This window comes from Schistocerca nitens, chromosome 1, assembly GCF_023898315.1.
Source record: "Schistocerca nitens isolate TAMUIC-IGC-003100 chromosome 1, iqSchNite1.1, whole genome shotgun sequence".
NCBI lineage: Eukaryota > Metazoa > Arthropoda > Insecta > Orthoptera > Acrididae > Schistocerca > Schistocerca nitens.
In genome coordinates this window covers 851,102,051-851,119,348 of record NC_064614.1, presented here as the reverse complement: position 1 = coordinate 851,119,348, position 17,298 = coordinate 851,102,051, and the positions used below count along the sequence as shown (strand labels likewise).

At 40.9% G+C, this 17,298-nt stretch overlaps 1 protein-coding gene across 3 annotated transcripts in view; it reads left to right on the top strand.

Annotated features, from left to right (window-relative positions):
* The window catches only part of LOC126263227 (tudor domain-containing protein 7A-like), a 212,706-nt gene that overhangs the window by 177,239 nt on the left and 18,169 nt on the right, over positions 1 to 17,298 (top strand). For all 3 annotated transcript variants that reach the window (XM_049960324.1, XM_049960313.1, XM_049960320.1), the window contains exon 18: positions 3,013 to 3,161. In XM_049960324.1, coding sequence (XP_049816281.1) covers positions 3,013 to 3,161 — 149 coding nt within the window. The remainder of the gene's footprint in view (positions 1 to 3,012; positions 3,162 to 17,298) is intronic.

The window sequence follows — 17,298 nt, the reverse complement described above, 5'->3', positions numbered from 1 at the left end:
ATCAGCAATTGTTTCACTATGGATGAAGATTTTTGTATGTTTCAATTGTCAGTACTATTCAGTGGTGGTACAGAGAGAACCTTTTACCTGCAGGTTATTGATAGATAGTAACAGTTCCCTGTTATGAGGATGTGGGAGACAGAGATAAAAAATCTCGATGTGTGTCTTTCCTCATTTTCACAACCGGGGGAGGGAGAGGTCTCAGGTCTCAATCTGGGGTCTGGGTGATGTTCCCTTCTTTCTTGATCTTTCTCTCCTCCTCCTCAAGGAAAGAGCTAATGTTTCTAACAGTTAGGCTAGTGTTATACTTTTGTATGTTTCTGTTGGCAGTACAACACATTTGGCCTCCTGAAGGCAATAACTGGCCAGCAATTCTGACTAATAACATTTGTTTAACAAGTAGTCTACATTAGAGACATGAGCTTTCCTGTAGAGAATCATTACTACAAATGCTAGGCTGCGCCTCTAGAAAATTATTAGGTGAAAATGAATAAGTCCAAATCTTGACTTTACCATTCTAATTAATCTGAAGTCTGGAATTTCACCTGTCTCGCAATTCAACTTGAAAAATATTTTGTACATGCATATAAATGTTAATGTAATAATCATAGTCATGTTCACTAAATCATAAATCTGACAAGTGGAACAGCATGTTGCACAACTACCATTGAACCCCTGAAAACTGGGCATTCACATGGTGTGCCTCTCCATTGTAGAAGTTGATGTAATGTTACTGTTGTCATTTTATGCAGGAAGATTTAAAGTTGCATATTTAGGGACTTGGGTTGTACGCGCTGCATAAATTACCTTATTTGAGACATTTTCACTTTGCAGACGTGCACAGGTTCAAACATTGTTATAATTTGGTCTGATATAATAAACTTGCAAGTGGTACATTTAGTGTGCCCCTGCACCCTCTCTTTTCTTTCCACTGATTTCATGTCCGATACAATTGGTCTTTAGCTGGAAATTGGACACAAGTACTTTATCTTCAAAATTCTACCAAATGGTAGAACAAACTACTTCTTTGTATCTGCATATATTCATCCAACAATTACACATTGAAAACAAGTCGTGCAGTGTGTGTCTCCATATAATAATTGACATTCCACGTGTTAAGTACATCAGATTTGATGTATCATAGCAGAGAACTCGAACTACTATTACTTTTTGTCTTGTGATTTAATTTCTGAGTGTCACAAATGTCCGTCTTTTGTGGAGCATGGTGTAACTCCAAGGCGGGGTTGGTTGCCAGGAGAAACCACCAAACCAACATGTGCTGCAACGCTTGAGCCATTGCCAGTGTTGGCCCATCTGGTATAAAGATTGCGTCCCCCCTCACTTAATTACATGCACATCAAACCATATGCATGTGCAGCCTTACCAGGTAAACCAATGGAAAATATTTTTGTGATTGACGATCGTCATTCATTGGTACTATTGACATGGTGCAACACATCACTTTAACAAATTGATAGGGTAAACCAAAAGTTAACAATACCTTTTACTGATATTATTTCTGCACTTCCATGCTGAGATGTTCCTGGAAAGGCAGTGGGGGTAAAAACTTCTTGGTGCAGTATGTGCCTTAATTCTCACACTTTGTCATTGTTTATACTTGGTGTGAGCATTCAGTTATGACTTCTATTCGATAAAATGAAGATCATTACCATATTGTACCCCATACTTACCTAACCTCAGCTTGTGCTCTGCCCCTGATGATGATGTCAACTGGATGTTAAACCCTGATCTTCCTTCCTAACTTTGTTGAGCCCAGTATCTCATCAAAGCTGTCATGTTCATTATTCATCATTACAGTCTACTGTCCTTACAGCTTTGAAGGTGAAAGAAAATTGAAATTTTTGGTTAGTTTTTAAGACCATTATCGTTGTAAGATTCAAATGGTAATTTACCAACAAAAAATGCAAATAAATTTAGAAGTAACAGTGGTACTAATAATGTTAACATTTACTGTTAAGTTATTACACATTGTAAAAGTATGTACAGCAGTTTCATATTTGGATGTAAGATGTCACTGTTATTTCTGAATGATGAATTTTTGGATAAAACATTGTTGTATAGTCAGTTAAATATAATAGATTCCGTAAAGATTGAAGTTTGTTACTGAAACAGATGTTGTGGTCATACAGAATAATCCAGATGGAAGTACTTACTTTATTCTCGTTAAAATTGTGTGTGTCTTCACAAATAAAGAATATTCAGAAATTCCCATTACAAACTTCTTGGACTTAAAGAGGGGAGTGAATATATAATATATTGAATTCGAACCCCTTGTTGGGAAATACACTGTTTCTGTGCTATAACCATTTGAAAACGTGTCTGTTATACAACCACCTGTACAGGTAATTAATTTGGAGTAACCCAGTATAACACTTTTTTTCCAGTTTCACTCATTAATAGCCATAGAAATTGCTTGTGTACTCATTGACATATTCTCTTCAACATGATACAGTACGGCCTCTTGCAGTTTTGGTGTGTGGCGTTTCCTTGGAGCACCACAACTATGCCTGCTGATGATGAAGATACACTTTGTAGAAGCCATTACATAATTTTGGTGAAAAATATATGTGATGGAATCGGATGTTGTGGAGAATGATCTTGATAAAGCCAACGAGCAACTCTTCCATAACTGTGAGCTTCGCCATTCAGAAAGATCCTGTAGGTGTAACCTGCAAACATTTACTGTGCCATGTTGCTCTAACACTCACAGACATGCGACTGAGACTTGAACCAGGTCAGAGATAGGGTAGACATCAAATGGCAGAGGCCAGTCTAATGTAATCACCTTCCATCATGACTACTATGTTGCATACCTATCTAGCAAATAAGTTTTCAAACAGCTGTAGCATGGAAACTGTATGTTGCCCCTATTCAGAATATTATGTGCTCCACTCTGCAAGTCATAGAAGCTAATAGTGGGAATTTCTGAACACCTTCTACATCTTATTCCAGTTATAATAGCTAAAATAAAATTTTCCGGTTGTGTTTCAGGTACAAGCTTATGAAAACCTTGCAGCACTTGATGAAATGATGGACAAACTCCAAGAGAGGTACAATGAAATTGGTGGTAGCTCAGTTCCACAAAGTATAGTTGAGGGAGAATTTTATGCAGTTCTTCATTCTGACCAGCTCTGGTACAGGTAATTAATTTGCTACAGCTGGTAGTTTTGTGCTGTTGTCATTCATTTTTATGGTGGTAAGAGGTAGTATAACTGTTATACATTGTTTTCATTTTCGTTCATTATTTCCTTCAGTCAGTCTCTCCATTAGTTTGGTTTAATAATCAGTAAACACTCCCTTGTATATTTATGACTTTGCTGAATTTTGGTGAAAAAATACTTCTGTGGATGTTCTATAAAATTAAGTGATTACTCTGGAGATAAGAGTATTAGCTAATTTTAAAGAATTACAGTCAGAGTGAGTACTAAAGAATTACAGTCTTGAGTGAGTGAGTGAGTACTAAAGAATTACAGTCTTGAGTGAGTGAGTGAGTGAGTGAGTACTAAAGAGTTACAATCAGTGAAAGAGTAAAATCAAAGAAAGAGTTGTTAATATGGAGCAAGTTGTAACACTCGCTTGCTGTGACACAAACAGCAACCGTCCTGGAGGATTTTTAATTTTGACCGCATGTTTGTCTAATGGATAAAGGGTATCGTACAGTAATTTTGAATGTATGGTAATTTATAGAAAAACTAAGTAGGCTTTTACTTTGGGGATAATGAAAGTAGTAAAGTTCATATACAAATGAAAAATTGACCGGTCGCCAGCCTAACTAGGCACATTAATTTGAAAATTGAAAATTAATTGTTGTAGTGACTTTCATTAAGACTCCTTTTGAATAGCACACTGGATAGACACGAACACAGGGCTAATCTAAGATGTGGGTAGCAGTAGTTACTATTAGTGCACAAACCAGTAATCATAGAAAGCAAAATTGTACCTCACTCATAATAATAACAGTTACAGTCACAATGCTTATGTGACCCAGTACTGAGATGTTACTGCGGGAAGCACTGAACTAAAGTTGGACATGGAAATGTTTCTGACTTAACTGACATATAAATACCACAAATAAAATTAAATAATACTACAATTACACTGTTTATACTCCCATTTATAGAAAGATATCAGATTTCTTTAGTAGCGATAATATTCCAATTATCTTTTTAATATGAGAATAATATGGTGGGGGCCCATAAACTGATACTGTATCACTACTCAAACTCTTTGATTATTTCAGTAGTAAGATACAATTCAACTAAATTTAATTCTTAACCCCACTTGGAACAGTTTGTTTTCATCTTTCAAAGCAAATTACTCAACACTAAGCTCGATTAACTTAAAAAAAAAAAATTGTTTATGGTAGTAATCAAGACTAAATTATGTTTCAAATTAGTATAACTTACGTGCATTTTTCATCACCTGTGAAGCAGGTATTTTAGACAGCAACATATACACAGTCTGGCACTGAATTTATGCATATTTAATGCACAGAAATAAATTACTAGTTTGTTTGAAACAGGATAGTCTGTTTTTTGAACACTTACGAGGGGATCCTGCGTGGGTTCATGATTAGGATAAAGATACGGATCTAGGTTTATAGCACTTGGATTATTATTAAATCACTCACACAAATTAACTGGTCCATGCTGTAATAGATATCTGTGTGCATGAAATTGGTGGAGCAGTGGTGAAGTAGTGGTGGTAAGCAACGTGGCGGCTAACTGTACTCATGGCTCGTGGTGTTTGAATGCTCTTTACAATTTCTTCTTGGCGACGGATTTTTAATGTATTAGAGCCATTCCTTATTGCCGAAAGTACCATGCAACAGCCAAACTCACATCTGAGGCAAAATTCCTTGCAAAACAGCCTCTAAATGCCTCCCTAGGCACCCTCGATAAGTACCATGCAACGGCTAGCCACTGATTGTGTACGGTTTCCACCAAGGAGCCTCCCAGTTCGACCGCCAAAACCACCTTTTGCGTCACTCCAAGCCACTTCCGTTGCAGAGGGACTTCCCTGCATCTTTTATGTTATACAATACAAGTGTCCTAAGCATGAACCAGCTTCTAATATACAATGTTTTCTTTATGAACATACATATATAATAAAATTTCATTATTTTAAACATAATTTGGTTTTTCCATAAATACATTACAAACTTTAAATTTCTTGTTACAAATCAATGACATTAAGTAACAAAGAACAAACACTTCATAATCACAGATACACAGTTACATAATATAAACCTACTTCTCATAGATATAGGTGCTACAAAGTGCTTTGGGGACAATGCCTACATACTCAGTTACAGTTCAGCATCTGGGGACAACCATTGCAAACTGCTACATGAAAAATTTATCTCACCTGTAGTTACATCAGTTATTCAGGGAGATGACTGGAGGACCATTTGGGGTTAGCTAGAGTCAGTGAAGCACCTCAGCCACATGCTTATACCCACTGATGTTGCTGATATGCACTGTGGCAGTCACACTCATCTTCAAAATAAAATACATGTTGACTATTTTGACAACAGTGTTGCACTTCATTTTGCAGAGAAAATGGAAGAGGAAGCTTTGGAGATCATGCATATCCACAGATAGGACCTCAACATCTGCTTTTAATGATCCAGATTCACGGAACATCAAAGACAGTAATTATTTAAAAAAAGTGTGTGTGTGTGAGTGTGTGTGTGTGTGTTTGTTTGTGTGGGGAGGGGGGGGGGGTGGTAACGTCAGATGCGATGAGCCACAGACCCTTGTATGTCATGAATACTCAAGCTGCAGTCCAGGGAGGGACCATTTGTAGGCACACAGGGAGATTCACATGCTGCAATAAGTTTGGGTGCAGAAAAATCTATACTCCATTCAGTAGGGTTAGACACACGGTGTGCAGCATCTCTAGGAAATAAGCAGTGACTGTAACGATGGACGTTCCAGATGTCATTGATATCATCCAGTAGCTTACAACATTCACTAAGAGATGCTACTTTTTCACAGTAAAGAGCATTGTCATCTCAATTATGGCAGCACATCATCGCTGATACTCACAGCCAGAATATTACAGTAATATTACATTACTTACGGACACTACATTGCGGAGGATGACGTAGACTTCATTGTTGCATACAGAGATGATTTTTTGAAAGTTTTCTAAGAAGACTCTGTGACATAGCGGCAAGCAAAAGCAGCAGAGGTCCCATTGGTGATGCAGCAAGTATGCCTAAACAACAGGCTCACAATAGCTGCCCATAAGACCAATATTTTTACTCCTGAAAGGTGTATTATGCTTAACAAGAAATCCCACCATCAAATTAAGAGGAATTTCCATTTGCTGGAGTGAGGTGCGTTGAAGCGAAAAAGTTATTTTTGTTAATTGTTCAGTAAACCCATTGAGAAAGGACGCAAAATCATGCCGGAGTCAGCTTGAGTTGGAACTGTAAACTGAAGCGCCAAAGTAACTGGTGTAGGTATGCTTGTTCAAATACATAGATCTGTAAGTAGGTCACGGTGCTGTGGTCGGCAATGCCTATGTAAGACAACAAGTGTCTGGTGCAGTTGGTAGATCAGTTGGTAGATCAGTTACTGCTGCCACAATGGCTGGTTATCAAGGTTTAGATGAGTTTGAACATAGTGTTATAATCAGCGCACGGGTGATGAGACACATCATCTCTGAGGTAGCGATGAAGTGGGGATTTCTCTGTACAATCATTTCACAAGTGTACTGTGAATATCAGGAATCCAGTAAAACATTAAATCTCCGACATTACTGCGGCTGGAAAAAGATGCTGCCAGGGCGGGACCAACGACAACTGAAGAGAATCGTTCAACGTGACAGAAGTGCAAACTTTCCGCAGATTGCTGCAGATTTCAGTGCTGGGCCATCAAAAAGTGTCAGTGTGAGAACCATTCAACGAAACATCATCGATATGGGCTTTCAGAGCTGGAGGCTCACTCATGTACCCTTGATGACTGCACGACACGAAGCTTTACGCCTCGCCTGGGCCTGTCTACACTAACATTGGACTGTTGATGACTGGAAACGTGTTGCCTGGTTGGACGAATCTCGCCCCAAATTGTATCAAGGGGACGGACATGTGTGGGTATGGAGACAACCTCATGAATCCATGGACCCTGTGTGTCAGCAGGGGACTGTTCAAGCTGGTGGAGGCTCTGTAATGATGTGGGGCGTGTGCATTTGGAGTGATACGGGACTCCTGATATATCTAGATACGACTCTGACAAGTGACACGTACTGAAGCATCCTGTCTGATCACCTGCATCCATTCATGTCCATTGTGCATTCCGATGGATTTGGGGGAATTCGAGCAGGACAATGTGACACACCACATGTCCAGAATTGCTGCAGAGTGGCTCCAGGAACATTTTTCCACATACCACCAAACTCCCCAGACATGACCAAGTGAGGTGGCACAGTGGCTATCACACTGGACTCGCATTTGGGAGGACTATGGTGCAATCCCTCGCCCGGCCATCCTGATTTAGGTTTTCCGTGATTTCCGTAAATCGCTCCAGGCAAATGCCGGAATGGTTCCTTTGAAAGGGCACGGCTGACTTTCTTCCCCGTCCTTCCTTAATCTGATGAGACCGATGACCTCACTGTCTGGTCTCCTCCCCCAAAAACAATCCAATCCCCAGACATGAACATAATTGCATGCCTTGTAACCTACTGGTCAGAAGAGATCTCCACCCCCTCGTACTCTTACAGATTTATGGTCAGCATTGCAGGATTCATGGTGCAGTTGCCTCCAGCACTACTACAGACATTAGTAGAGTCCATGCCATGTTGTGCTGAGGCACTTCTGCAGGCTTGTGGGGGCCATATAACACAATATTAGGCAGGTGTACCAGTTTCTTTGGCTATTCAGTGTCAGCAGTGAGGTAGTTTCACGATACATTCTTCATTGCCATTGTTCGATTCTCAGCAAATATGTGAGGCCAGCAGTTCTGCTATCAACATGCAAAAGCATACCTATGACATATACAATGAGCTTTCATTCTAAGATTAACACAACCAATCAATAAAACACTAGTTGTAAACTGTTAGCAATTTTAGATATGTTGTTGTGGTCTTCGGTCCAGGTTTGATGAAGCTCTCCATGCTACTCTATCCTGTGCAAGCTTCTTCATTTCCAGGTAACTACTGCACCCTACATCCTTCTGAATGTGCTTAGTGTATTCATCTCCTAATCTCCCTCTAGGATTTTTAGCCTCCACGCTACCCTCCAATACTAAATTGGTGATCCCTTGATCCCTCAGAATATGTCCTACAAACCAATCACTTTTTCTAGTCAAGTTGTGCCGCAAATTCCTCTTCTCCCCAATTCTTTTCAGTACCTCCTCATTAGTTATGTGATCTACCCATCTAATCTTCAGCATTCTTCTGTAGCGCCACATTTTAAAAGCTTCTATTCTCTTCTTGTCTACACTGTTTATAGTCTATGTTTCACTTCCATACAGGGCTACACTCCATACAAATACTTTCAGAAAAGACTTCGTGACACTTAAATCTATACTTGATGTTAACAAATTTCTCTTCTTCAGAAGCACTTCCCTTGCCATAGCCAGTCTACATTTTATATCCTCTCTACTTCGACCATCATCAGTTATTTTACTCCCTAAATAGCAAAACTCCTTTACTACTTTAAGTGTCTCATTTCCTAATCTAATCCCCTCAGCATCACCCGATTTAATTTGACTACATTCCATTATCCTCGTTTTGCTTTTGTTGATGTTCATCCTATATCCGCCTTTCAAGACACTATCCATTCCGTTCAACTGCTCTTCCAGGTCCTTTGCTGTTTCTGACAGAATTACAATGTCATCGGCAAACCTCAAAGTTTTTATTTCTTCTCCATGGATTTTAATTCCTACTCCGAATTTTTCTTTTGTTTCCTTCACTGCTTGCTCAATATACAGATTGAATAACATCGGGGAAAGGCTACAACCCTGTCTCACTCCCTTCCCAAAGACTGCTTCCCTTTCATAACCCTCGACTCTTATAACTGCCATCTGGTTTCTGTACAAATTGTAAATAGCCTTTTGTTTCCTGTATTTTACCCCTGCCACCTTCAGAATTTGAAAGAGAGTATTCCAGTCAACATTGTCAAAAGCTTTCTCTGAGTCTACAAATGCTAGAAACGTAGGTTTGCCTTTCCTTACTCTATCCTCTAAGATAAGTCGCAGGCTCAGTATTGCCTCACATGTTCCATCATTTCTATGGAATCCAAACTGATCTTCCCCAAGGTCGGCTTTTACCAGTTTTTCCATTCGTCTGTAAAGAATTCGTGTCAGCGTTTTGCAGCTGTGACTAATTAAACTGATAGTTCGGTATGCCTCCACTACACTTTTGGGTCAAGATGGAGGCAGCAGCTGGGGCATACAGACATAAAACTGGATCTCGTTGGGATATCCAGAATCACACACTAACATAGTGAGTGAGATAAACATAGGAATGGCTGGGGAAATGCCTACCGACTATATAACAACTCCCAACTGCTGCAACAAGCCTTACAATATAATAATCGGAAGCAGGGAGCAGTGGGAAAAAACAGTTAGACACCCTATGGGGACATTGTTTGGTTCACCGATGGGTCAAAGTCAGACCAAGGCATTGGGGCAGGGGTGTACGGGGTTCATCCAAGACTGGAGGGCATCATCTCTCTAGGAAAACTGACCTCTGTATTCCAAGCTGCAATCAGGGCATGTGTGGAGGAGAATATGTGTAGGTGCTACAATGTCCTGAAATCACTGGCAGCTCCTTCAGCAAGATCTAAGATTGTTGCAGAATGCCACAGGGCTCTGGTGGAGTTAGGGGGAAGCAATAGGGTAAACCTAGTGTGTGTCTCTGGCCACCAGGGATCTGTGGCAATGAACAAGCTGACAGATTGGCCAGGATGGGGGCAACGACTCCATTTATTGGACTGGAACCTGTCGTTACAATCACCATGGCTATGATCAAACTAGAACTAAGGAACAGGCTCAGGACAGCACGTAGAATATTGGACCAAGGTTCGTAAACAAAAAAATGGTAAGGTAATGTGCCCAAGCCATATTTTAAAAGAAGCTCTGTAATCCTGGGATTGAACAGGAAAGAGATCAAACTTGTGACTGGACTGATGACCGGCCATAGGAATTTCAAAAAACACCTGCACACAATGGATATAATGGAAGAAGACCATAAATGTAGGATCTGTGATGAGGGTGAAGAAACTGCATCACACCTAATCTTCAAATGCATAGCATTCGAGAGCAAAAGATACAAAATCTTCAAGACAACTAGACCTTAAGAAATTATGTCTTAACAAAAAACTGGTAAAGGGACTCCTTGCACTATGTAAGGGCATTGGTTGGCTTTACTAGATATACAGGGAGCAATACAGCACAATAAACTCGGTTTTGGTGCGGGCAGTGGTGGGTTAGACCTAAGCTGTTTAAGCTTCCCTGTCAAAGTCAAATCAAATCAAAAGTTCAGTAATTTTCACATCTGGCAACACGTGCTTTCTTTGGGATTGGAGTTATTATATTCTTCTTGAAGTCTGAGGGTAACTAGATGGTAGAGTTTTGTCAGGGCTGGCTCTCCCAAGGCTACCAGTAGTTCTAATGGAATGTTGTCTACTCCCGGGACCTTGTTTCAGCTTAGGTCTTTCAGTGCTCTGTCAAATACTCCATGCAGTATCAAATCTCCCATTTCATCTTCACCTATGTTCTCTTCCATTTCCATAATATTGCCCTCAAGTACATGGCCCTTGTATATACCCTATATGTACTTCTTCCACTTTTTTGCTTTCCCTTCTTTGCTTGGAACTGGTTTTCCATGTGAGCTCTTGATATTCATTCAAGTGGGTTCTCTTTTCTCCAAAGGTCTCTTTAATTTTCCTATAGGCAGTATCTATCTTATGAACATATCCTGCAAATATCATTGCCAGTTAACAGAGCTTAGTGATATAAGTTGTGGTGATGGGGAAAATGTTCATTATTTTGTCCCCAGTGATCTGCCTTACCTTCTCAATTTAATTAAAATCTTGGGAACCAGTACATGGCAAAGGGTTTGTAATAATGACACTTGCTAAAATATTTTTAAGGGAATCCACGAAACAAAGAAATTACACTACGTAAACCCAAGACAAGGCATAGGAGGACATAATCATACCCCGTCAATCTGCATGGATCAGTTGGTGCACCAGATTATAATATTGTGTTATATTAGGGCCAAAAATGCTGTACATCTACATCTACATCCATACTCCGCAAGCCACCTGACGGTGTGTGGCGGAGGGTACCCTGAGTACCTCTATCGGTTCTCCCTTCTATTCCAGTCTCGTATTGTTCGTGGAAAGGAGGATTGTTGGTATGCTTCTATGTGGGCTCTAATCTCTCTGATTTTATCCTCATGGTCTCTTCGCGAGATATACGTAGGAGGGAGCAATATACTGCTTGACTCTTCGGTGAAGGTATGTTCTCGAAACTTTAACAAAAGCCCGTACCAAGCTACTGAGCGTCTCCTGCAGAGTCTTCCACTGGAGTTTATCTATCATCTCCGTAACACTTTCGCGATTACTAAATGATCCCGTAACGAAGTGCGCTGCTCTCCGTTGGATCTTCTCTCTCTCTTCTATCAACCCCATCTGGTACGGATCCCACACCGGTGAGCAGTGTTCAAGCAATGGGCGAACAAGTGTACTGTAACCTATTTCCTTTGTTTTCGGATTGCATTTCCTTAGGATTCTTCCAATGAATCTCAGTCTGGCATCTGCTTTACCGACGATCAACTTTATATGATCATTCCATTTTAAATCACTCCTAATGCGTACTCCCAGATAATTTATGGAATTAACTGCTTCCAGTTTCTGACCTGCTATATTGTAGCTAAATGATAAGGGATCTATCTTTCTATGTATTTGCAGCACATTACACTTGTCTACATTGAGATTCAATTGCCATTCCCTGCACCATGCGTCAATTCGCTGCAGATCCTCCTGCATTTACAATTTTCCATTGTTACAACCTCTCGATACACCACAGCATCATCTGCAAAAAGCCTCAGTGAACTTCCGATGTCATCCACAAGGTCATTTATGTATATAGTGAATAGCAACGGTCCTATGACACTCTCTTGCGGCACACCTGTAATCACTCTTACTTCGGAAAACTTCTCTCCATTGAGAATGACATACTGCGTTCTGTTATCTAGGAACTCTTCAATCCAATCACACAATTGGTCTGATAGTCCATATGCTCGTACTTTGTTTATTAAACGACTGTGGGGAACTGTATCGAACGCCTTGCGGAAGTCAAGAAACACGGCATCTACCTGCGAACCCGTGTCTATGGCCCTCTGAGTCTTGTGGACGAATAGCGCCAGCTGGGTTTCTCACGACCGTCTTTTTCGAAACCCATGCTGATTCCTACAGAGTAGATTTCTTGTCTCCAGAAAAGTCATTATTCTCGAACATAATACGTGTTCCGAATTCTACAACTGATCGAAGTTAGAGATATAGGTCTATAGTTCTGCACATCTGTTCGACGTCCCTTCTTGAAAACGGGGATGACCTGTGCCCATTTCCAATCCTTTGGAATGCTACGCTCTTCTAGAGACCTACGGTACACCTCTGCAAGAAGGGGGGCAAGTTCCTTCGCGTACTCTGTGTAAAATCGAACTGGTATCCCATCAGGTCCAGCAGCCTTTCCTCTTTTGAGCGATTTTAATTGTTTCTCTATCCCTCTGTCGTCTATTTCGATATCTACCATTTTGTCATCTGTGCGACAATCTAGAGAAGGAACTACAGTGCAGTCTTCCTCTGCGAGACAGCTTTGGAAAAAGACATTTAGTATTTCGGCCTTTAGTCTGTCATCCTCTGTTTCAGTACCATTTTGGTCGCAGAGTGTCTAGACATTTTGTTTTGATCCACCTACCGCTTTGACATAAGACCAAAATTTCTTAGGATTTTCTGCTAAGTCAGTACATAGAACTTTACTTTCGAATTCATTGAACACCTCTCGCATAGCCCTCCTCACACTACATTTGGCTTCACGTAATTTTTGTTTGTCTGCAAGGCTTTGGCTATGTTTATGTTTGCTGTGAAGTTCCCTTTGCTTCCGCAGCAGTTTTCTAACTCTGTTGTTGTACCACGGTGGCTCTTTTCCATCTCTTACGATCTTGCTTGGCACATACTCATCTAACGCATATTGTACGATGGTTTTGAACTTTGTCCACTGATCCTCAACACTATCTACAAAACTTTTGTGTTGAGCCGTCAGGTACTCTGAAATCTGCTTTTTGTCACTTTTGCTAAACAGAAAAATCTTCCTACCTTTTTTAATATTTCTATTTACGGCTGAAATCATCGATGCAGTAACCGCTTTATGATCGCTGATTCCCTGTTCTCCGTTAACTGTTTCAAATAGTTCGGGTCTGTTTGTCACCACAAGGTCTAATATGTTATCGCCACGAGTCGGTTCTCTGTTTAACTGCTCAAGGTAGTTTTCAGATAAAGCACTTAAAAAAAATTCACTGGATTCTTTGTCCCTGCCACCCGTTATGAACGTTTGAGTCTCCCAGTCTATATCCGGCAAATTAAAATCTCCACCCAGAACTATAACATGGTGGGGAAATCTACTCGAAATATTTTCCAAATTATCCTTCAGGTGCTTAGCCACAGCAGCTGCTGAGCCAGGGGGCCTATAGAGACATCCAATTACCATGTCTGAGCCTGCTTTAACCGTGACCTTCACCCAAATTATTTCACATTTTGGATCTCCGTCAATTTCCTTCGATACTATTGCACTTTTTATCGCTATAAGCACGCCTCCCCCTTCACTGTCCATCCTGTCTCTGTGGTATACATTCCAATCTGAGTTTAGGATTTCATTACTGTTCACGTCTGGTTTCATCCAACTTTCTGTCCCTAGTACTATATGGGCGTTGTGACTGTTTATTAAAGAGAGCATTTCTGGGACCTTTCTATAGACGCTCCTGCAGTTTACTATTAGCACATTAATATTGTTATTCCCTGTTGCATTTTGCCTGCTCCTACCTTGCCGCGTCTCAGCAGGCGTCTTGTCGGGCCTCCACACGTACTCCGCTACCCTTGTAGCCACTTCCGGCATGTAGAGCACGCCTGACCTATTCAGGGGGACCCTACATTTCTCCACCCGATAGCGGAGGTCGAGAAATTTGCACCCCAGATCTCCGCAGATGGTGACCTCCTCCGTGTGTTGTTGTTGTTGTTGTTGTTGTTGTTGTTAACAACTCATAGAATAGTAGCGTTATTGAGTCGTTGACAGTCAAAGAAACAAGACTAAAAAATCTTTCAGACAACTCTGTTTTTGAGCCAGTGTACACATATACTCATCCATACGGTTACATGGTGCTGGCTGAATACTCCATGATGATGGGATAGCAATTCTGTGGCTTGACTGGGATGAGAGATTATGTGGGGTGAAATGGTGGGAGAAGGAAAGGGTGAGGAGGTGAAGAGTGGGAGGGTTGAGGAAGGCTGCGTAATTGCTGTGAGGAAGGCAACAGGGACACGAGATAGGAACAGGTCACGAGAGGTGGCACTGGTGAATTTGTGGAGCTCAGATTATGATGTGGAGGAGTGGATTGGAACTGGGTGACAAGAGAGGGAGGGAGACTGGGGAAGAGGGAGTGGGATAAGTGAAGTGAGGTCCCTTGGGGCAGGGTGGAGGTGGTTGTGTGGCATGGGGTTGGTGGAGATTGAGGCCAGGAGGTTAACAAGAATGAAGGATATGTTGCAAGGACAGCTCCCATTCCTGTAGCTTGGAAAAGCTTGTGTTCACTGGGAGGATCAGGATGGCAAGGGTAGCTAAGCAGTTATTGAAGTTGAACATCTTATGCTCAGGACCTTGTCCACCACTGGAAGTTCCTGGCCACAGTTTGTCAATGGCCATTCATTCAAGTGGAAAACTGATCACTGATCATGCCCGTATAAAATGCTGCACAAGAATAGCAGCAGATTTGGTATACCACGAGACTGCTTTCACACATGGCCCTGCTTTTGATAGGACAGGATAAGTCTGTGATGTAGTTGGAAGTTCTGGGTGGGTGTATCAAGTGGGTCTTGAATCCTGCTGGTGAAAAGGGGAGGGGGGAGTTCAGATTAGAGAAGGGTAAAGGACTATGTACATGCGTTGGTGGGATAGAAGGTTTGTGCAGAACTGGAGTGGGAGCAGGAGGAGTGATAGGCAGGTGGACGACAGGGACTATTATCCATTTAATGATGGTTGTCCCCTGACTTTGAGCTCATATACTGGTCACATTGCATTACGAACATTGATATGTTATATCTTACCAGAATTGGGGAAATGTCTGCTTTTATTCAGTGTATGAATATTACATCTTAGTTGAAATTGAAGTGAACTACATGTTTATATTTAAGGGAAACCATGCTTTTTCTAGCTCTTCTCTGTGAGTGTCCACTTTGAGGACACACAAAAATCAGACCGTAATTTGGAGAAAAATTAACTGTGCACAGTTCAAAGATACAACCTTGTTATATTTGCAGGCAGATTTTCATTATTTTCTGATTACTCATTTTATCGCTGTAATGCAACACACTGCAGTTGAGCTTACTGTTGTAGCTGTTGTTGGTGTTGAGCTTGAACTTCCATTGGTTACATCATATGTCTTAACTAATGAGTATTCCTCGCATTTGTTAGTTATGAGTTTGTAAAGCAATTATGTTAGTAGCTGTAATATATCCGAGGCTGTGGTGGACTGTAGTTGTCACACCACTGTGCTGCTGCTGTTGTAATGTGCCATAAGTGCCTGTTCATCAGTGAAGAGTGGCAACTTCGTAGTCCTGGACAGCATTGCCACATTCAGTTTTTGTTGCGAAATGGTAAATAAATACTTGATATATGCAAGCTGCTCACAACAAATGAACATTTGTATAGCACACTCAACAGTAAATGGAAAAGTCGATTAGCTCGAGTAAATTTTGCAGTAAAGAGTAATGACTGACCTTGAAACTACGTGTCAGATTAAAAATCGGATGGTAGAGCACTTGCTCGCATAAGGCTAATGCCTGAGTTCGAGTCTCGGTCCAGCACACAGTTTTAATCTGCCAGGAAGTTTCATATCAGTGCACATTCTACTGCAGAGTGAAAATCTCATTCTGGAAGCATACCCCAGGCTATGTCAAAGCCATGTCTCCGCAACATCCTTTCTTCCAGGAGTGCTAGTTCTGCAGGAGAGCTTCTGTGAAGTTTGAAAAGTAGGAGATGAGGTGCTGGCAGAAGTGAAGCTGTGAGGACGGGGCGTGAGTCGTGCTTGGTAGCTCAGATGGTAGAGCACTTTCCTGCAAAAGGCAAAGGTCCTGAGTTCGAGTCTCAGTCCGGCACACAGTTTTAATCTGCCGGGAAGTTTCATATCAGTGCACACTGTGTTGCAGAGTGAAAATCTCATTCTGGAAAGTTTACCTTAATTGCTTTTGCTGCTGGCTGAGGTCTTGCTGATGCTGTTGCAGTCATATACTTGTATCAGCAACAGTTGTATTGCTTTGTTAAGACGGGGGCTTTCTGTGCATAACTGTTTCCAAGGTTGTGTATGTGACTCACTGAATTCCCCCAGACACTTAGGGGAACACTTTCCAGAGTGGAATGACACAACTGTAAAGTATCACTTATTTTAAAATTCTTGTTCTCCTTTGCTATCTTGTTGTTGACAAATACCCAAATAAGTTCAGTGGCATTCAGTTTGCATTGCACTACAGGCAACCACAGAAGTTCATTTCCTTGTCCACTGATCACACTATACTTTCCAAAAGGTATTCCTGTGTCCTGAAGTGTGGTCACACGTGTTTCAACAGGCCAACGTTAGTAAATTCCTCATATCATGTGGCATTAGATGGAAGCTCTACATTACTGATTTCCATCGATTCGATAATAGAATTGTTTCTCCATTTTGTAGATGGATTTCGTGATACTGGATTTATCATTGTATGATATGGAGTCGAATATGTTTGGTAATTTCTGCAGATCTGTGTGGTAATGTTTTGAGACCACACTCCTAAACCACTCTTTGTAGTGCCTGGCATTCATTTGAGAATGGCAATATGCACCTCCTTTTTGCCAAATAAAACGTAAGCCAGCATTTTGCATAAAACCACCTTTATTCCAAATGTGGCACATTGTAATACTTTTTCTAGAATCTAATGATTGAATTCCTCCTTTCCAGCCATTCCACTCTTGAACACTTTTTCTATGATAATTGTATAAATTTTCTGATGCATGG